The sequence below is a fragment of the Schistocerca americana genome, chromosome 7 (assembly GCF_021461395.2).
Source record: "Schistocerca americana isolate TAMUIC-IGC-003095 chromosome 7, iqSchAmer2.1, whole genome shotgun sequence".
NCBI lineage: Eukaryota > Metazoa > Arthropoda > Insecta > Orthoptera > Acrididae > Schistocerca > Schistocerca americana.
This window is the reverse complement of record NC_060125.1, coordinates 227,753,123-227,775,903: the sequence shown is the minus strand read 5'-3', so window position 1 is coordinate 227,775,903 and position 22,781 is coordinate 227,753,123. Positions and strand designations below refer to the sequence as shown.

General features: G+C 41.6%; 1 protein-coding gene and 1 pseudogene across 1 annotated transcript in view; both read left to right on the top strand.

The window, feature by feature from the left end:
• The first annotated feature begins 293 nt into the window (after nt 1-293).
• LOC124621879 (von Willebrand factor A domain-containing protein 8) overlaps nt 294-22,781 on the top strand; it is a 264,064-nt gene continuing 241,576 nt past the window's right edge. Inside the window, exons 1-2 of the mRNA XM_047147344.1 lie at nt 294-779; nt 941-1,136. Coding sequence (XP_047003300.1) covers nt 947-1,136 — 190 coding nt within the window. The 5' untranslated portion in view covers nt 294-779; nt 941-946. The remainder of the gene's footprint in view (nt 780-940; nt 1,137-22,781) is intronic.
• Nucleotides 4,805-4,921, top strand: LOC124623318 (annotated as a pseudogene).

Sequence of the window (22,781 nt, the reverse complement as noted above, 5' to 3'; positions counted from 1 at the left end):
CAGAAAATTGGAATAAAGTAATGAAATCTCAAAAAGAAAATTGCTGTTAGTTGATGGCAAATTACCACTACGTTCCCAGCATTCAATTTTAAGTTCAGATCCACATGTAAGTTCGCTGTCTATGCTTCGACAGAAACGGCGAAGAGAACTTTAAATACATAGTAGCCAGAATTAGAATAAGAGAAATATCACGTGGCAAAAATTTCGTAATATAGAGGAGATAGTGTCTCTGCCGTCAATGACATAAATGAAAGACAGAATGAAATTTTTTATTGTAGTAGCAGAGAAAGTGTTTAAATACAATATCAGACTCCGCAATCATATGACTTATGTAATAGAAATAAAATGCCTGTTATGTTTTCGCAAGCAGCAAATGTTGCTGCATTTCGTTCCTCATTATTTAGCGCGTCTTTTAGACATTGAGTTCGTGATGTTAAGCTGGCAACAAAGAAGCGGAAGGGTGAAACGAGTTTGTTTTTTGAGCGAGGCTATTTCGAAGTAAAAAGTCCTGATGAAGTATCTTTTTCGTGTCTAGCTGTCAGTTTTGAACGTGACAGCGCAGTGTTTCCGAGAGTAACCAAAATTGACCTTTAACCCTTCTGTCCAACATTATGAAATGAGTGCCGGTAGTTGTAATATGCGACTGATGTAGGTCGACAGCATTAGCTGCGATGTTCTGATTAATTATTGTATTTCGAAGGAATGTAGGTCTATTCAATAAGTGAAATTGTCATTTCATATCCATAGATACACAAACAAAATCCCGACACCAAACTAAGGTTAGTTGAAAATTACTGAAGTACCTTTTCAAGGCTCATTTAATGTTGGTTCTGTACTGCTGCAAACTATGTAATTTATATGGCATCAGCTTCAGATTTGTTTTATAGCTGACCGAGTTGATACATTTGAGAAATGTTAATGACACTTAAATGAATTACAGGGACACATGAGTATTTTAAGGTATGCCACTTGGAACAGATGTAAATTAGGACCAACATTGAAAGAAATGGGTAGGAGTACACGCATTTTCGCATCTTCTCCCGCACAAAGAAGAATTGGAGTGTTATGTCGAATCCTAAGCCCGCCTCATCCAAACAATGTTAGCGCTAGCAACCTTCGTAGAAATTCATCAAGTGGTGAGTATTGTTACATGTGGATCATATAGTTTATAAAATGGAATTGGAAGTTAAGTCCGATTCCTCGCAAATTGTGCAGTAAATTCATACCTCTGACCAATTCTCTTTATGAACCGTCTCATGAGGATGAAGTCATGTCTGTACTATTCTGCTCGTTTATTCACCCTAATGGCTTTGTTGTAGAGGTACAAGTGAAATGAACAATTAGCAGAGCTGCACCAAATTTGCAGTACGTCCATTTGATCTGTCAGCCTCATAAACACTTTTCAAACTTTTAAGATCATTACTGAACAGTCACATTAATTGAGTCTTAGCATTTGTGTGTTGATACTGACTGTGGAATGTTCTAGTTAACTAAAGTTGGATTAGGCTGTTACAGATAGTGCTATAATCAGTGCAATGATCAGTTTTGAAATGTGCTGCCACGGAATCTATAATTTATTTGTCCAAACAGTATTTTTCATTGAGGTGTGGTAGTCTACTTCAGACATTAGGTCCAAGAATGATGAATATGAATATGATCAAGACAAATTATGTAACACACTCTTCATTGCATTTATATAAATTTTCCTCACTGTTCAGTATGGCTATCAGCATACAAGTCTACATTTTTTTGCAATAGCTTGTCAGTAAAATGGAATTTTGAAAAAGAACTGTGGCATGTGTTTGATATGTGACAGAAACTTGTTACCTTATTCATCTGTTTTCCTTATTCCATTCATTCTTATATATTTGTGCCATTCTTTACAATCCAGCAAATGTCAGAATTCTTCAAGTGCTTTTGTTCCTGTTTTTTTGTTTATAAATCTACTGAAGAAATTGTTTAATGTCTGTCACAGATAGCTCCAAGAATTTTTAGATGGAAGTACAAGGGTGGGCTGAAAAGTAATGGATGCCTCCGAATATTTTATGTAAACTCTTACAACTCTTAAAATGAAGCAAACTTTATTAACAGTCTACATCTCTAATCTTCATGTCTACATATTTATTTCTCAACTTAGTCACTCTGGTGACGCACACGTGTCTTCCAATGAGAGTTCGATTAGTTGATACCGCCACAGTAGCATGTTTGACTTTGTTGATGGAGCCACATCATCACCTTTGCTTGCACTATTTCTTCCCTGCCAAAGTGAAGTCCTCGAAGTTGTTCTTTATACTTTGGGAAACATCTTAAAATAGGATGAGGCCAAGTTGGGATTCGAGGATGATAGAGACAGTGAACCCAATACTTCGGATTGTTTCAGATGTTGCAGTGCTCCTGTGGGACCTAGCTTCATCTCCATACATAGCTTTCATTCTTCTATAGATTTCAATTGGAGGCATCTTTTCTATGGTTAGAAACTTGCCTCTAGCACACTGTTTCTAAAACACCAACATAGTTATGCTACACACTGCCATGTTACATGCTACAGTTCGGAGGTCTCTAGCAGCAGAGTGTTGCCACTTGTGTCATCGAAGCAGGAAGTTGACTGAGATAGGTGCTAACCATTTAATACCTCAACCGATATTGAGAACAGAATAAAACATTACTTTTCTGCACTCCCTCATACATAAAATGAGCTCACATTTGCTTGTAGCAGCCCATAACTTTGAATCAAAAGCAGTAACAGTGTAATTTTCTCATTTGTATTTTCACAAGAGAACAGTGACAGTGTAATTTTCTTCTTTGTATTTTCATGAGAGAACAGTGGCATTTATGTGGTAGATTTAATGGCTATTCAGAATATTCATAATTTAATTATGATCATATTTGAAGCCCCGAAAAATTCCTGCATTTAACTTCATGTTTCTAGCTGAGAAAGGTTTAGATTTTAAATTTACTGGTGGCCATTGAAAGTGAAAGACAATGAAGGTGGCTTGCACAAATATCAAATTGTCATGATGTCTACTGTATGAAAGAGGGTAACGTTTTAGTGCAACTGCACAAAACAGGTAGGTATAATGGAATCTACGTTATGTATGCTAGGAAAGATTGAGCACTAGGTTTCTCAATCAGGAATCACATTTATTTGTGAGAAGATAATGTTGTGCCCTGTGTAAGAAGTAGAAACATCCAACAGTGTCTCTTGGCATTTGGCAGTGTGGGATCATGGCCTATGGAGACTGCAGGTTATTGTTACATGATATTGGTGCTTGCATTGGTTGAAATCCCGCCACCATTGTCATGCAAATAACATATTCATGGGTTCAGGGAGAGGGGAGGGAGGGGGGGGGGATGAAGGGCATACTCAATGCCATGTAGGATCTCAATGGCCCTTCAGGACTTCCACCTGAAAGGAAAGATGCATTTGCTCAGCCATTCAGTATCGCAAAGCCTATCACCTATGCCTGGGATCAGGAAATGGGATTCTTTGTAAGGCGACAAGTATTGACAAAGACACTGTGATGATGTCTGGAGTCCATGAGCTGTCAACACGGTGATCATTGTTGGGGCTTCTCTGGACAAGACATCTGATGAAGGTGAGCAGATAATGGGACACACAACTAGAACTCTGGACGTAGGGTTACCATCATGTTGTCGTTTTAGACAAGTGTTGGTTCTGTGTACAGTAGCACAATGGACATATCTGTATGTGGAAGCTCCAAGGAGAAGGAACATTGCTCGATTGCATTTGTCACAATCATCTGGGCCAGCACCTGGTTTAATCGTATGGGTTGCTACACAACACATCACCTTTGGTTCACACAGCTGGTAATGTGGACAGAAGTTGTTATATTGTGATGTGTTAAGGCTAGTGTCAGTGCCCTGTCTTTGACATCTCACTGATATTACTCTTCAACAAGATAACACATAGGCGCATGGTGCCTGATAACAACAGTGTTAGGCTGTTACCCTGGTCAGGACATTATCGAGATCTGTCACCCATTGAGAAACACGTGGTCATGGCATTCTGAGAGACTGGCAGGCTGCCAGTCACTATGATGTACCTGTATGTGCTATCCAAGCTCAGAAGGAATTTTTCACTCTTCAGCAGAGTGCACACTGATATGGAACATCCTCACAGTTTAAAACTGTTTCCAGGCCGAGACTTGAGTTTGGGACCTTTACCTTCAGTGGGCTAGTGGTCTACCAACTGAGCTACCCAAGCACAACTCATGGCCCATCCTCACAGCTTTACTTCTGTCAATACCCTGTCTCCTACCTTCCAAACTTATTTGCTATTGGTGGCAGCAAATCTGCGAGGACAGGTTGTGAGCTGCACTTTGGTAGAACACTTCACTGGCCATGAAAGGCAAAGGACTTGAGTTGAAGTCTTGGTCCAGGACAGTATTTCTTAAGCTCAGATGAGCTCATTGCCCAGCCAGGTTACAGCCATTATTGCTGCCAGAGGTGACAGCTCTGTGTTCTAAATTTTGCACAGTTTATACCCCCATATCACATACAAATTTAAATCGTGTAATCTTTGTACTACACTGTTTACATGTGATAACTAGAATTTCATTATCTATCCTTCCTAGTGTTTCAGTATCAATGGCCAGCAGTGTGTATAAAATTTCATCACATGACAACAATTTTAATGCAGTTTTTTATCTAAATGATGCAATCACCTGAATGAAGATGCTACAGTTTGGTTCTCAACTAGATATAAATGGTAGAGTAGTCGTTATTCATTGCATAATGGATATATAAGGTTTTGAATTTTTTGACATCAATTTTATACCATTGAGGCAATGGCCTTGCCGCAGTGGATACACCGGTTCCCATGAGATCACCGAAGTTAAGCGCTGTCGGGCGTGGTCGGCACTTGGATGGGTGACCATCCAGTCACCATGCGCTGTTGCCATTTTTCGGGGTGCACTCAGCCTCGTGATGCCAATTGAGGAGCTACTCGACCGAATAGTAGCAGCTCCGGTCAAAGAAAACCATCGTAACGACCGGGAGAGTGGTGTGCTGACCACACGCCCCTCCTATCCGCATCCTCAACTGAGGATGATACGGCGGTCGGGTGGTCCCAGTGGGCCGCTTGTGGCCTGAAGACGGAGTGCAAATTTTATACCATTTGTTATGCAATGAGTAATTCAGTTTGATCAGTTAGGATGGGGAAAGATTTTTACATCCACATCTCCATCTATTCTGAGCAAACCACAGTGTAGGACATAGAAAAAGGTTCTTTCCATTATACTGCTCCTTCTATTCTGTTCGGATATGGACTGCAGGGATGAAGAATGCTTAAAAGCATCTGTTCATACCATAAGTAGTTTCATCTTGTTTTGACAGTTGGTACGGGAGCCATATGTCTGAAAACTGTACTGTCCTCCTAAATCATTCAGTGGTGCTTTTTTTATTTTTATTTTTTTATTAGGGGATTCTCCATCCCACCCAGATAATGAGAGCTGTAGGAGACCACAGGATATTAGTGTAAGATCCAAAGCAATGCCCCCCCCCCCCCCCCCAACAGATGAGACTATTAAAATACTAGTAATTAGCTGCCACAGCATTCACAACAAAATTCCAGGGTTTGGGGCACTCTAAAGTAATGGTGCTTACACAATACTTTGTACAGAAGGCTGGCTAAAACCTGAAATCGACACCAGTGAGATTTTTTGAATAAATCATATGTACATATCAACTGGATAGGCTACTGGGAAACGGAGGTGGTGTATTTACTGTTGCGTTTATTGCAGTGGACAAGAAATTCAAATCCACAGAGAGAAAAATTGAAGCTGCATGCTAGATCATGTGAGAAAGACTGCAAGGCTGGGCATAAACTTGTAATTGAGTTCTCTTTTGACTACCAATCTCATCTTCCAGTTGTAACTGGAAACTATAGAGAAAACCTCAAATTGCTACTGCATTTGTTCCCCAGTCATACTGTCATCATTAGAGGAAACTTTCATTCATCCAATTATTCACTTCAGTAATAATAAGGCATTAAGATAGATACTGCAAAATAGTATTAAATGCCTTCTCTGAAAAATACGTAGCACGGATAGTTTGAAGTGTTGTAAGAACACTATCTTTGTACATAATTCTAATGTAATCTACTATAATTAATAAACATGTTAAAAAGCCATCATTGTTTTTGTTTTATCAAGTAGCCTATATGTTTAAGAGTAAATTAAAACAAATTTGAGCATTCTATCAGGTCTGAGACTGTAGATATTGCAATTCTTATAAAACAAAACATCCGTTAAATAAAGAAAAAAAAATACATACATATATTTTTTTTTCATAGAAAATATTAATATATTTTAATAGTATCATTTTTATCTTCAAATATGTATAATAAATAAACTTGCTGCAAAAATTCATGATGTTATCTAAAAGAGTTTTTAAGATAAGCAGTTTTAAAGTTTTGAATACAAATTAAATTTACCATTTCCAAAGGTTCGGAAAACGCAAAACATAAAAACTTTAAAAATTTATAAACAAAAAACCTATAAGAGATACAGCAAAAAAAATTTGCAGGTGTTGTGAGGATGGTATTAGAACCATTTGAGCCAAATTTCATGAAAATCTAAGGAGGTGGGTGTAAAATTTATTTTTTATTGGGTGATTTGATATGGAATGAAATTATTCCATTATGGAAATATATTAGATATGATGGAAACAAATAGGCCTGCCTTTGAGGATATCCACACTGAAACTGGTTACAGTGTCTAGAAGGCAATTTTCATAATGACGATTAGCAAAGTATGAAAGTATTATAACCTTTAATCACCAATAATTGCGTGGATATTCAAACACACTCACTTAGAAACAGTAGCTCATTACATGATAACAACTCAGTATCTCTTATTCGACTCCCGTGCCGTGACATGCGGCCAGCGCCGTTCGTAGCTAGCTGGCGCTCCCGCGCTCAGCCGAGTTGCGGAGCGCCTCTATCGCCGTTTGCGCGTACTGTCGTGCGGCACTGTTAAATGTCGTGGCACTGTCACAACACTTTTCCCCCCTTGAAAAAAAAAAACACTCACTTCCTTGGAGACATGGACAGTGCGGAGACATCCATGGCCTCTTGTGAGGTCCTGAGAAGATCCCGCGCAGAGACAGTAGAGTATGGTCAAAAATGTCCAGGACGGAAGCTCGTGCGTGGAACGTGCCTCCTGGACGAGATGATGGCTGAAAACTCCGGAGCATTCATAGGTGCCGTGGACCTGGGGGTGTGCTCCAGCGAGGTGGGTCCTGGAGAAGGCGGCGTCGCGACTGGGGCCGGTTCCGGCGTACTCGGGAGTGGTAGCGACGTCGGCTGCATCAACACGTACGGTAGATCGGCAGCAGTGACAGGACTGGCTTCTCGGGCTGGTGGAGGCGAAGGAAGGGGTGGTGGCACCGGCGTGGCCACCACTCGTGGGCGCATCTGGTCGTAATGGTGAACAACCATGCCGTCGTCCGTACGAATTTCATAAAGCCGGTGGCCGCGAAGAGCCTTGACCAACCCTGGAATCCATTTAGGGCGAGATCCATACCCTCGTGCCCACACGTCGGTGCCCACCGAGTATTTTCCCGCACTAGGGGGGACAGCACAAGGCCTGACAGGGTGAACCATGTGCAGTAGAGTGCGCGGTTGGCGGCCATGTAAGAGTTCAGCAGGGCTGCGATCACCCAGAGGCGTGAAGCGATAAGAACTCAGAAATTGCAGCAGAGCGTCATCTGTGGAAAAATCACTAAGGAATTTTTTCATCTGGCTTTTGAAAGTGCGGACAAGGCGCCCGACCTCCCCATTCGATTGCGGATGGAAGGGCGGTGCTGTAACATGATGAATCCCTTGTCCAGTACAAAAATCACGGAAGGCCTGTGAAGAGAATTGAGGGCCATTGTCCGTGACGATCGTGGATGGAAGACCTTCTAGCGCAAAGATTTTGGACAAAGCCAGCGTCGTCGCCGCAGTGGTGGGCTACGGACATCGAACAACAAACGGAAACTTCGAGATGGTGTCAATCAACAGTAGCCAATAAGTACCGAGGAAGGGGCCGGCAAAGTCAGCGTGCACCCGTTCCCATGGCTGCGTCGGATCAGGCCACGGAGAGGGCATTCTACGAGGTGCAGCCAGTTGTTGAGCACACTGACCACACCCAGCAACCATGTGGGCGATGTCCAAATCAATACCGGGCCAATAAACGTGCCTGCGGGCCAGGGACTTAGTCCGAGAAATACCCCAATGGCCTTCATGCAACAGTTTGAGAACATCTTTGCGAAGAGAGGCTGGCACCACGACCCGTGGAGATGCGCCATCCGTGGCCAGAAGAACAACACCATCATGAACAGACAGACGAAGGCGCAAGGCATGGTAGTTGCGAAGGGGATCCGATGCCCGGCCCTTGGTCCTGTCCGGCCAACCCCGTTGAACAAAACCGATCACCTGAAGCAGGACCAGGTCCCGCGCAGTAGCCGACGCGACCTGCGAACCTGTAAGTGGAAAACCCTCGACCGCACGACGTTCTTCCTCATCAATGTGGAAACAGAGCAGTTCATCACGATCGAAAACCGGGTCGGGGCCCATCGGCAATCGCGACAATGTGTCAGCGTTGGCGTGCTGGGCCGTCGGGCGATAGTGAATCTCATAGTGAAAACAAGACAAGTATAAGGCACAACGTTGCAGGCGGTGAGCTGCCTTATCCGCAAGCGACGCCGATGGGCTGAACAGAGAGACCAGCGGCTTGTGGTCGGTGATGAGGTGAAACTTAGAACCATACAAAAAAACGCTGAACTTTTTTAGAGCATAAATGATAGCGAGCGCCTCCTTTTCGATTTGAGAGTAACGCCGTTGCGCATCGTTGAGGGTCTTGGAAGCATAGGCGATGGGTTGTTCCGACCCATCCTCATACCGATGGGCGAGAACAGCCCCTAGGCCATACTGTGACGCGTCAGTCGCAAGAACCAAGTGCTGATCCGGACGGAATGTGGCAAGACAAGGCGCCGACTGCAAATGAGCCTTCGGCGGACAAAAGCCTGCTCACACTCGTCAGACCAACAGAAAGGGACGTTTTTACGTAACAGCTGATGCAGAGGATGAGCTACCGCCGCCACGGATGGAATGAATTTGTGATAATAAGCAATCTTGCCTAGAAACACCTGAAGTTCTTTGACCGTAGACGGCCGGGTTAGAGCGTTAATGGCCGCATCGTGCTGACATAGAGGACGTATACCGTCACGGGACAAGTGAAAACCAAGATACACAATGGAGGTTTGGAAGAATTGTGACTTGTCCAGATTGCACCTCAACCCAGCCGAATGCAAAACCCGAAACAGTGAACGCAAATTGTGAAGGTGCTCCTCAGTGGAGGCCCCCGTGACAACAATGCCATCCAGATAGTTTATGCAGCCGGGAACGGAAGCCGTGAGCTGTTCCAAAAACCGCTGAAAAATGGCCGGCGCACTAGCGGTGCCAAATGGTAACCGCTGGTACTGATACAACCCACAAGGAGTGTTGATGACGAGAAATTCCTTGGAAGAAGCATCCAACGGCAACTGATGGTACGCCTCCGATAAGTCACGTTTGGAAAAGAACTGGCCCCCAGCGAGCTTGGTAAATAACTCCTCAGGACGGGGAAGAGGATAAGTGTCAATGAGGCTCTGAGCGTTGACAGTGGCTTTAAAATCACCACACAATCGCAGACTCCCATTTGGTTTAGAAACCACCACGATTGGCGATGCCCATTCGCTGGAGGTAACAGGAAGGAGAATCCCTGATGCTGTTAACCTGTCTATCTCAGCCTTGACAGGTGCACGCAATGCCACCGGAATAGGGCGTGCCCGGAAAAACGTAGGGCGAGCTGTAGGTTTAAGAGTAATGTGGGCTTCAAAATCCTTGGCACGACCCAGACCAGCAGAGAACTCAGACGAAAATTCAGAACACAATCCATCCAGCTGTTGATACGGAATATCCTCAGATATGAGGTGCACATCATCATCAATGGAGAACCTGAACAACTGGAAAGCATCATAACCGAACAGGTTTTCAGTGCCCGCATGATCCACCACATAAAACGTGAGGGGCCTAACAACAGACTTGTAAGCAGTGGAAGCATCAAACTGGCCAATGATAGGAATTTTCTGTTTATTATAAGTTCGCAGATTTCGCGTAACTTGAGACAAGCGAGGGGAGCCCAACTCCAAATATGTGCGAGAATTAATGAGAGTTACTGCAGAGCCAGTGTCCACTTGCATGCGAATGTCTTTATCCAGAACACGAACAGTAACAAACAACTTATTTGTTTGAGAAAGCACACAGTTAACATCCATGTCCGATGCCTCGTCCTCGTCGACAGGAACTTTAGGGGACTGACACACAGAAGCAATGTGGCCTTTTTTCCTACATGAATTACACGTGGCCCAACGTTTTGGACACACGGCCCTGTCATGCTGTACGAAACAACGTGGACAAGAAGGAGGTGCGGAACGAACCTGCTTCTGTGGTTGCTGTTTTCGCTGCGAACGTTGCGGCCCAACGCGACGTTGTTTACGCGAGTGAACTGCCGCCACATCTTCGTTCTCCTGTGAAACAGGCAAATGGTTCGTGTCGAAAGTTGACTGTACAGCGCCTACATCACACCACGCGACTATTTGCGTGCCAGCAGCGTGAGACACTTCAAAGGATTGAGCGATGCTTAGAACTTCTGACAACGATGGGTTTGGCAGTTGTAGGGCACGTTGCCGAACTTCTTTATCAGGAGCAAGCCGTAGAATAGCATCCCTAACCATTGAATCAGCATAAGACTCATGATGAGTGTCCGTGACAAACTGACATTTCCTACTCAGACCGTGTAGGTCCGCCGCCCAAGCCCGGTAAGATTGATGGGGCTGTTTACGACACCGGTAGAATGCCACGCGGGCGGCAACAACGTGGGTGTTTTTTCGGTAATGGTTAGACAATAAGTCACACATTTCTTGGAAGGACAGAGAGGCAGGTTCCCGCAGAGGGGCTAACTGAGATAGCAGCTGATAGATTCATGGGGAAATCCAAAATAGAAGTAACGACTTACACATAGGAGCGTCGACAACGCCGAAAGCCAAGAAGTGTTGCAGCAAACGCTTCTCATAATCCTCCAAATCTTCAGCGGCCTCGTCGTAAGGAGGGAATAGAGGCAGAGAAGAGAAAGACAGACGATGAGTAAGCGACGTCGACAACGGCTGAATAGCAGCCGTCAGCTGTGTTTGTTGTGCCTGAATAGCAGCTGTCAGCTGTGTTTGTTGTTCAATGAGCGCTTGCATAAACTGTTCCATGTCTGCCCCGTCACGAACACAAATCCACAACGCAGTGAAAATATCCCATCCTCGTCGCCAAAAAGTATTATAACCTTTAATCACCAATAATTGCATGGATATTCAAACACACTCACTTAGAAACAGTAGCTCGTTACATGATAACAACTCAGTATCTCTTATTCGACTCCCGTGCCGTGATATGCGGCCGGCGCCGTTCATAGCTAGGCGGCACTCCCGCGCTCAGCCGAGTTGCGGAGCGCCTCTATCACCGTTTGCACGTACTGTCATGGCGGCACTGTTAAATGTCGTGGCACTGTCACAACAGAAAGGCAATTGGAAGAAGTAGGAAGATTGACATGTTTAGTAAATTAGATGAAGAGGCAGCATTGTAGTATCTCATATAGAAATTGAAACATTTAGTTCTGAGCAGTAGCATGTAGGTAACAGTTGTTCAATTTCAGGAGAATAGTTGACCAAGCAATGAATAGATATAGATGTGGTAGATCAGTTCATGATGTGAGGGATACTCTGCGGTACACAATCTCATAAAAAAAAAACTTCTAAAGACTCAGCGACTACTGCTCAGCATGTGTAAATAGAGAGATGCTAAACGAATTGCATTTAATTCTCAGAAGCACAATATATGAAACATTCAATGACTACTGTAGCAAAATCTTATTGAAAGACCTCTCACAAAACATAAAGAAATTGTGTTTATGTGTAATGGCATCTGTGACACCAAAATTAGTGTACAGAGACTTGTGGATGCTGTGGGAACTGAAATTGAAGGTAGGAAAGCAAAAATGGAAAAGTTTAATTCTGTTTTCAAATATTCTTGTACAAAGGAAGATTCAGTAGTAAAGGCCCAGTTCCTTCCTCCACCACTACGGAGCTGTGTGATACAGGTATTAGAGTCAACAGCATTGAGAAACAGCTGAATTTGTGTAATTGAAGGAAGCTCCAACCTAATGGAATGCCTATTAAATTCTGTGTAGAAGTTGTGGCTCATTTAGCTCCTCATTAACCATACTGTACTATGTGTGTTTGAATAGCTCAGGACTTGCCTGCAAAAAGTAAAGTTCCCAGGTCTGAGTCTCAGTTTTCATCTGCCACGAAGTTTCATACTATACTGTAAATCACTCAAATGAAAAGCTGTGCTCAGTGGTTGGAAGAAAGCACAGGTTACACTGGTTACAAGAAGTGATCTGTGAAACTAACATCCAGTGTCGTTAACATCCACCTGTCGTAGAATCTTTGAATGTATTCTGAGCTGAAACATAACGAGGTATCTTTAACAGAATCACCTCCACCATGCCAACCAGCATGCATTTCCAAAACAAAACCCAGTTCACACAACCTTTCTCATATAACATTCTGATAGAGAAGGGAAAATTAATGTGGAGATATTTAAAAAGGAAGAAGTAAGTATATATTTGAAAAAAATCGTAGTGAAAAGAACGCTTACATACTATTTGCCAGACAACAGTAACAACTATTGGATTATTCTGAAACAATTTGTCTTAAAGAGAAGAATAATTTTAAGAAACCACAGGTAAAGAAAACATGCAAGAAGATGGAAGAAAGAAAAAATATAAAAATTCTGCCTTAGAGGTAGGTAGAAAAAGATTTAAGGTTCTAAGTCATCAGCTTCAAAGATAAAATGATAAAGGTAGGGGGGAATGGCTTCAACAGGGATTTGATGAACTACAAAGGAAGGGGAAATATGATTTGATGTATGGGGAATAAATAACTTTGACTCTGGAAAAAGAAAGGGGAAGGCATACACTATGTTGTTGATAAAAGATGATGTTACTGGAAGAATTATGAGGCAAAAGGTCGTCCAGATACTTTATGCATGGAGATAAAAAATCTCCAGCAATTATGGAAGACGTAGAGATGGTCTTTAAGGGAATAATAATGAAAAAGCAACTGGCAGAGATGAGATTCTGATTGAACTCGCCATAACTTTAAGCCAACGAAAGGTGAAAAGACTGCATTTGTGCAGCGACATGTTTGAGAAAGGCGAGTGACCAGATAGTGTCACAGAAATGGTGATGGTGCCAATACCAAAGAAAACTAATGTCACTAAATGTATGGAATATATTACAAAAAGTTGACTAACTCATTTGACAAAAATTTGTCTAAGAATATTGAATAAATATTTGCAATCTAAAGTTGAGGAACAACTGGTTGTAGAACAGTTCAACTTCAGAAGGTGCAAAATTATGAGCTATCCAATTACATTGTTACAAATAATTGGGGCAAAATACGTAGAAAAAGGTCAGGGAATCTGTACAGCTTTTGTTGACGTGGAAAAACCATTGTGAGAATTTGGCGGACTAAACTTTTGGTTTTCCTGAAGCAAATTGGAGTCAACTGAAAAGAAAGGAGGCTAATAAGCAATCTATATATGATGCAAGTAAAAGTAAGTAATGCTGTAAGAGATTTTTTAATCATGCCGCAAGCATCAAAAACTGCATATAACGACAAATAGCGGATGAAATTCATAAAGATAAAATTTGTAAAACTTAAAATTGTGTACCAATGTACATGTAACATATAATATTGTATAGGGCTAAGACATTTTTAACCGAAAGCTGGACACATCTAGCGCAGTTGGAGGTAACCTTCACAAGCTCCTCAACAGTGAAGATGCTTGGACATAGTTCGCACTGCATAAGGTGGGTAAAAGTCTGCTCATGGCCACAATAGCAGTGGTTTACGTTTGTTTCTTGCAGTCTTTTCAAAGCTCTTCACAAGCCCACTCATTTATATGTCCTGGGCAAAGTTCTTCCCTTGATACTGACCATTCTTGCATTTTTTTCTGGCCACATTTCTACTCTGGCTTCTTGTGATGTATTGCTGAGATTTTCTGTGTGTGCAGGAAACTCATCAATTTAAGCCTATAATGGTATCAGAAAAGAGAGTGGACCATAAGTGTAAATGATTTAGTTTTTTCCTTCTTCACATCTGACATTAGTGGGAGTGATACCGGCAATGCAGTATGCTTGTCAGTTGGTGTTGGTCTAAAACAGCCTACGATGATGCAACATGACTCATTGAGTAGTATGTCCACTTGTTTGGCATGATTGGAGTTATACCACACAGGATATGTGTATGCAGCTTAGTAGTGCAAGGCTAAAGCTGTCGTCCTTGCTGTCCTAGGTTGTGCACCCCATGTAGTCGGACAAAACTATTATACCACGAGCAGAAAAATGGGAGGCATACAACCAGCATCAAATGGTAAAAAAGGTTCAATCACCCACTACATCATCAAGCCTGAGATGATCGTATGCCAACAGAATGGGAGACGTTAGTTCAGTACCTACTCAGAACTATGTTGCCAGGTGATACAACAATGGAAGACACGGAGTACCATCAGCATCTTCGCTCTGAATTACTAGAGCAGCATGTGAATAGTAGTGTTGTGATTCCTTACCCAGGAGGAAGTGAGGCTGGCAGTGATGAAGTTAAAGAAGAAGAAAGCACCAGGGCCTGACACATTATGGCAGAAGTGTTGCACCGGATATTAGACCTAGTTGTACCATATATAACAGAGTTATTAAACATATGTTTCTTACAGGGATCAGGACCTGGAAAATCTGCATATCATTGTACTAAAAAAAGAGGAAGAGAAAGCATTAAGAGAACCAAAATCTTACAGACAATTTATTTGGTAAATGCTCTAGGCAAAGTACAGGAAAAACTCTTCTGTTATACTACCTGGCCATGGAAGTTTTCAGCTGCAATAAGAATGTGCTACGATACAACCTTAATTATTATTTTGGGCTGCAGGTCGAGTGTTTGGGCTCATGGAGATAAGGACAGCATGGACTCTATGGCAAGCACAGAGAAGTTTACTCCAATGCCTGACAGGCACGTAAGCCATAAGAGAGGTGTGCACAGTTCAAAATGGTTCAAATGGCTCTGAGCACTATGGGACTTAACTTCTGAGGTCGTCAGTCCCCTAGAACTTAGAACTACTTAAACCTAACTAACCTAAGAACATCACACACATCCATGCCTGAGGCAAGATTCCAACCTGCGACCGTAGCGGTTGTGCGGTTCCGGACTGTAGTGGCTAGAACCGCTCGGCCACCCTGGCCGGCGGCGTGCACAGTATTGGCTCAAAAGAGGTGAGTATGAAAAGGCAAAAGGAAATACTGAGAACAAGAGCCACATTGAGTAAGGAGATAATGGCAAGTATTGATAAAGAATGTCAAGGAATCTGGGAGTGGGTAGAGACAGGGAGGAGAACTTACCAGTTATTTCCTTCTGACCAATACTCTAGCTGTCGGGGTTTGGTCCCTGTCTGAGCTCCTTACTGGAAATATAAGAACGCACCACAGACAGTTGTAAATGTGAAACAGTCACACCTCAGACACATCATCTGAGGCTGTCCCAGTAGACAAGATGTTACAGACCAACAGACCAGGATAGGAATGTCTTTGGTAACACAGCAGTCTGTAACATAATAAGGAATGAGGAACTGTGGCATAAGCTGAACTCACTGATAGTTGAAATATCAGCTTATGAACTGCAAGCCTTCATTGCTGAGAGACAACTAGGAAGAGGCCATACATCATGACAACGAGACCCACCATGGCAGATCATCCACGTACAGCCGCCTTCTGTAAGTAGTGAGGAGATAAGCCTCAGGGAGGACCAAAAAGGATTCCCTGAGACCCTAACAGCCATCTTCCAATTTCTACCCCCTGGGTGGCACAGTAGTACATCCCCTGTGAAACCTGAGTTGTGCTTTAGTGTGTTGGGGGCTAACTATTGAGACAAATGAGAAATGTAGCTTGGTTGTGGTACCAAGTACAGTAGTGTAGTGTAGTTTAGTGTAACGCTGTATAATGTAGTGTTCTATTTTAGTGTTGTCCAGAATTACAAATTATACAATTTACGATTCTGCAGTGGAGTTTAGTAGAGTAGCATGTGTTTTCTCGGTTCCGAATGGAGGTATACATCTACATCTACATGGTTACTCTGCAATTCACACTTAAATACCTGGTAAAGGGTTCATCAAAACACTTTCATACTACTTCTCTACCATTCCACTCTCAAATGGTGCGTGGGAAAAAGGAACACCTAAATCTTTCCGTTCGAGCTCTGATTTCTCTTACTTTATTATGATGATCATTTCTCCTTACGTAGGTGGGTGTCAACAAAATATTTTCACATTCGGAAGAGAAAGTTGGTGATTGAAATTTTGTAAATAGATCTCGCCGCAAAGAAAACTGCCTTTGGTTCAGTGACTGCCACCCCAACTCGCGTATCATATCAGTGACACCCTCACCCCTATTGCACGATAACACAAAACGAGCTGCCCTTCTTTGCACTTTTTCGATGTCGTCTATCAATCCCACCTGATAAGGATCCCACACTGTGCAGCAATATTCCAGCAAAGGACAGACAGGTGTAATGTAGCCTGTCTCTTTAGTGGGATTGTCGCATCTTCTAAGTGTTCTGCCAACAAAGCACAGTCTTTTTTCCCCCTTCCCCACAATACTATGTATGTGGTCTTTCCAATTTAAGTTGCTCGTAATTGTAATTCCTAGGTATTTAGTCGAATTGACAACCCTTAGATTTGTGCAATTTATCACATACCCAAAATTTATCGGATTTCTTTTAGTACCCATGTGGATGACCTCACACTTTTCTTTGTTTAGTGCCAATTGCCACTTTTTGCACAATACAGAAATTCTCTCTAGATCATTTTGTAATTGGAATTGATCGTCTGATGATTTCACTAGACGGTAAATTACAGCATCATCTGCAAACAATCTAAGGGGGCTGCTCAGATTATCACTGAGATCATTTATGTAAATGAGTAACAGCAGAGGGCCTATGACAGTACCTTGTGGAATGCCAGATATCACTTCTATCCTATTCGAAGATTTACCGTCTATCACTACGAACTGTGACCTCTGTGAGAGGAAATCACGAATCCAGTCACACAACTAAGACGATACTCCATATGCACGCAATTTGATTAATAGTCGCTTGTGAGGAATGGTATCAAAAGCCTTCCGGAAATCTAGGAATATGGACTCTATCTGAGATCCCTTGGCAACAGCACTCATTACTTCATGGGAATAAAGAGCTAGCTGCGTTGCACAAGAATGATATTTTCTGAATCTGTGTTGGTGACATATCAGTCATTTACTTCAAGATGATTCATAATGTTAGGGTACAATATATGCTCCAAAATCCTACTGCAAATTGAGGTCAGTGATATGGGTCTGTAATTCAATGGGTTACTCCTATTTCCTTTCTTGAATATTGGTGTGACCTGTGCTACTTTCCAGTCTTTAGGAACAGACCTTTCGTCAAGTGAGCAGTTGTATATGATTGCTAAGAAAGGCACTATAAGGCACTATTGTATCTGCACACTCTGAAAGGAACCTGATTGGTATACGACCTGGACTGGAAGACTTGCCTTTCTTAAGTGACTTGAGCTGTTTCGCAACACCTAAGATATCTATTTTTATGTCACTCATGCTAACATCTATTCTGATTTCGAATTCTGGAATATTTACTTCATCTTCTTTCGTGAAGGAATTACAGAAAACTGTATTTAGTAACTCTGCTTTAGTGGCACCATCATCGGTAACATTTCCATCGCTATCGCGCAGTGACAGTATTGACTTTTTTGCCACTGATCTACTTTACATACGACCAGAATCTCTTTGAGTTTTCTACCATATTTTGAGACAATGTTTCATTGTGGAAACTATTAAAATCATCTCGCATTGACGTCCGCACTAAATTTACCTGTTTGCCAAGTGGACAAAGAGTTGTAAGTAGAATTCTTCTATTCTCTTTTGTTATAAATTATTTTTAAAAATGTGCATCCTCCCCTCCCAAACCATAATGTATAGTTATTCTAACACGTTTGAAATTATGTTAAAATATTATGTGCTGTATTCATGCCAATTAATGTGCAACATTTGGTCTCTTCTATTATCTTGATAATACTAAAGGAAAATTGCAAAAAAAAAAAAAAAAAAAAAAAAAAAAAAACCGTGTAGTGCCTGCTAGTTTGTGCATGTTGTTGATTCTAGCAACTACTTTATGCACTGTGTTCATACAATGTTTCCTGTAAGTGATTGCTTTATTTATTATCACACCCAAGTGTTTTGTGGTAGCACAATGCCGTAGAAGTATTCCGTCTCTGCTACTTATAGTGTTATTGATGGCTGTCTGTTCCTTAGGTGAAAAACATGGGTTTGGATCTTTGAGGGGTTAGGTTTGAGGTTGTTTTTCTTGTGTTAGACAGCCAGTTGTTCAAGGGCTTCTGATAGTTTCTTTCCATTGGTCTCAAACTTGTTTGCAGAGGCTGCAGTGGCACAGTCATCTGTATGTATAAAACTTTGAGTGCCTTCTGGGAGTGGCTGGTCATTGGTATAAATAAGTACTGAAAAACAATAGAGCCAGGAAGCCATTCTTTTGTGTTCTCCACCAGCTTCTTTGCCACTGAAAATTGATAAAGAATCTTTTATTTTGGTGAAAAGTTCCAGTCATTTGTCTCGTGTTATAATCTTTGCTTGGTGCGTACACTTTCCAAAATAGTAATTGGTGGTTGACTGCATTATAAGCAGTTGATAAATTTAACAGAGGCCCAGCACTTCTTCTTTCCACAAATCCATCTTCGCTGTTGATTGGCGACTCCATGGAGTGCTGTGTGCACAACGACCATATATGTTAAATTAAAAGGAAGGTCAGCGTTGGTCATAATATTGATGTTTTATTGATAGCAGAATCGATTTTCGATCACATAGTGATCATCTTCGGTGCTGTACACATTAAACTCAGACACTGGTATCAAGTTATCAATAACCAAAACTGAGAAGCAATCACAATCAATTGTGATCATCTTCAGTGCTGTACACATTAAAATCAGACACTGGTATCAAGTTATCAATAACCAAAACTGAGAAGCGACCAACGCATCTTCACTGTGTTGTGTTAGTTTCAGTACCTGCAGTATGCAACATTTACCAATTATGAAGCTGGCGTATTGCGGGATTTGCAGAGTCTCCATCACTTCTGTGAGGCTGAATATCGTCCTTTCAAGAATTTTATAAAGATGATATAGCAATAAATCTGGCCTATTGCTGTTAAGAACATATGGTTCTTTGCCATGTTTTAAAATAGCTGTGACCCGGAAATTCCTCCAGATCCAGATCTTTGGCATTTTGCAGAACATCAAGCAGTTATTCACTAAAGTGTGAAAACGTTTTTGGCCATGGGTCCACAATTTTTTTATCTTATCCAGCCATATGGCAGCCTTGCACATTTTGCACTTATTGATTGCCTAATATGGTCTGTCATACTGAATAACTTCAATATTTCATTTTTCTCATGTGTGGCCTCATTCTGTTCTGCTGTTTTTGATGTTTGTGTTGCGTTTATCGAGAGGCCTTCCATTTTTTAGCAGCTGATGTGCAGTTTGATCTGATTTTCCATGAGTATGTTTTGTTGTTGCTGTGGGGTCTCTGGCTAGGCAGTTGAGAATTCTTACACGTATTGTAGCTGCTTTGATCCATACCTATTTCTTCCATTAACCTGACAGATTCTCTTTTGCATTGGATATTGATGAAATGAAGAAATATGCATCTGCAAGAGCTTCTGCTCCAAAGGAGTTCCATTTGAAAAGAGTGTAATATTGGTCCAAGAGTGCAGTTGTGTCGGAGCAGGCCCTTTTATGTAGTTAGAACAACATCCTCCCATAATGGATGGTCTAATGCAAGCCCCAATGGTGTTTGTGAAGCGATCATATTCTTCTGGGACTGGACTGATCATTATCAACAGCCAATCAAACCTGTCTCACTTAGCCTTCCGAAAATTATGTCACCTCCTAAACTGTGCTTTTTGTGGTTGGATAGCTGGTAGTATTTGGAACATTATTAGTCAGTGCTGTGAGTTTGGAATTGGACAGACTGATCTGAAACAATGCTAAGCTGCCTTCTCACTCACGAAAAGGAGGTCAAGACTGTTTCTGCAGTGCCTCCTTCTGCTGTTGAACATCAGAAGCTTGTTGTGAATAAGTGGCAGTCAGCTGGATTCTACCCATTTCAGGACAGCTTCACCATGTTAATCCTCCTTTGCATAACCCCACATGTTGGTTACTGTCAAAGTCACCAATGATGAAGAGTGCTTTTTGTTTAACAACGTTTCCTGGCAATTTAGAGCTGAAATTCTGTTTTGGAGGCTTATACACTGAAGTCAGCATGTCCGTGAACTCGACCATGATGTCAGTTCTATTCCCCTCAGTGCTGCATATGTCATCTTCCTGCAACTAATTTCATTTGTGGAACTTTGGGATGTCGGTCTATATGCTTTTCTTACACATGGAGTATGTCTGATTTATTTGATTGATGTAACTTGTGTAGCAGTTGTTCTTTGCAAGATGAAATACTTTCACTGTTCACAGAAATGATGGCCGAAACTGATTCTGATAAAAGCTTTTAGAATCGTTGAAAGGCATTTCAAATCACTGTACTAACTGTGATGCTTCTGGTTGGAGAGAATTAGCCAGCTATAGCTGTTCTCCAGGGGATTTCCTGAGTGTAGTGGTACACTCTAGAAGGAGGCTTCTCTCATGTTACCCAGGATGGGAGATGTGGTGACAGAAGAAATTAGAATTGGGAGATAGGTTAGATGAAGCTGTTTGTTGCTTTTCACATATCCTTTTAAATGATTTAGTTAAAAACTGCTTCCAACAAAAGAATGGCGTGACAATAGAGGAAATGTTAATTACATCTATAAGATTTGCTAATGACATTTTATTGATAAGTGGAAATGAAAAGGCAACTAAGAATATAATAAAAGAACTGAATGCCATCTCTGAGGAATATGGAATGAAAATAAAAGTGAAAAGACCTAGCCAACGGTTTTCAGGAGGCAGCCAAATAAGATGTAGAGTGAAAAATTGTGATGAGTTATTAGAACAAGTTGATAACTTCAGATATCTAGAATGCAAAGTAAGCAGTGAGATCACATGACATCAAGAAACAAAAATAAGGGTAGCTATTGCAAAAGTAGTGTTTTATAGGTGGAGTTTATTTTTGTGCTCCATTAAATAAACAGTTCAGGGAAAGATTAATGAAGTGTTCTGTATAGAGTGTTGCCCTGTATGGTGCTGAATCATGTACACTGATGGATGGAGGAGAAATGCTTAAAAGGCTTTTGAGATGTGGAGTTTGAGAAGAATAGAAGTTGTCAAATGGATAGATAAAATAAAAAATGAAATGACTTAAAAAATGAAGGTGGATGAGAAAATACAGATGCAAACAGTTAAGAGGAGGAAATGAATTTTGCTGGGATATTGGATGAGGAGACATTGATGGTGGAAAATGGGAGGACCTGCTTGGTAAAAGTGCATTTCTAGTGTCCACATTTATTGCACTGCATGATGATGTTGATAACAACCTGCATGATGAATATAGGAACTGGATATGATGAATCATGAGTCAGTTGTTGGTAGCCAGTTAGAATGCTCGTTCTTGATCTCCTGTTGTTCTTAAATAAAGTTAGCTGATGTTTTGTTATATTAGGTTAGAATTTTCACCAAAATTGGAAACAGGACATACAAGTAGGTTACTGCAATGGAAATACTGTGTGGCTAGGGCCGCCCCGGTGGTTAGACCATTCGCCTGGTGCAAGTCTTTCGAGTTGATGCCACTTCGGCGACTTACGTGTCGATGGGGATGAAATGATGATGATAAGGACAACACAACACCCAGTCCTTGAGTGGAGGAAATCTCCGACCCAGCTGGGAATCAAACCCGGGCCGGTAGGTATGACATTCTGTTGCGCTGACCACTCAGCTACCAGGGGTGGACACTGCAATCATGAATGTGTATCTTGGGCTTCACTACATGTCAGTCTACTATAGCAATTGCATTTCTGTATTGAGATTTTTTGGGTTTAACTAACTCACAGGCAAACTATCACATTCCAACCAAACCAAGGCCTTGACTGTGTTACTGGTCTCTCTGAAGCACACTCAGTTTTCTTTCTGCTCTCCACATGAAAAACAAATGTAATCGATTTGTATCTTATGCTGAAAGAAATTGTGAGATTCAGTGATTCTACTGTATACTATTATCCAATTGGCAAACAACACAAGAACAGTAAAGACCGAAGGTGCACTTTTAACCACGTGCTTTATGGGCAGAACACTATCATTGTCACCACCACCACCACCACCACCACCACCACCATCATCATCATCATCATCATCAACAACACCACATATGCTAATCATTCTCTCTATGTTACTCTGCTTCCAATGTCCCTATAATGGTGTACATGCGGGAGCATTAGTTTATCCTACATGCCGCTCTGTTCAGTCTGCCATACTCTTCTGATTGCCCTTCATTGCTCCGCTATAAGGATGTGAAAATCAAGACTATCAAAATATTGAGTTTTGGAGCATTTATTGTATAAAGAAATGAAAGCTTTTCGTTCAGTAATACAATTTTTCA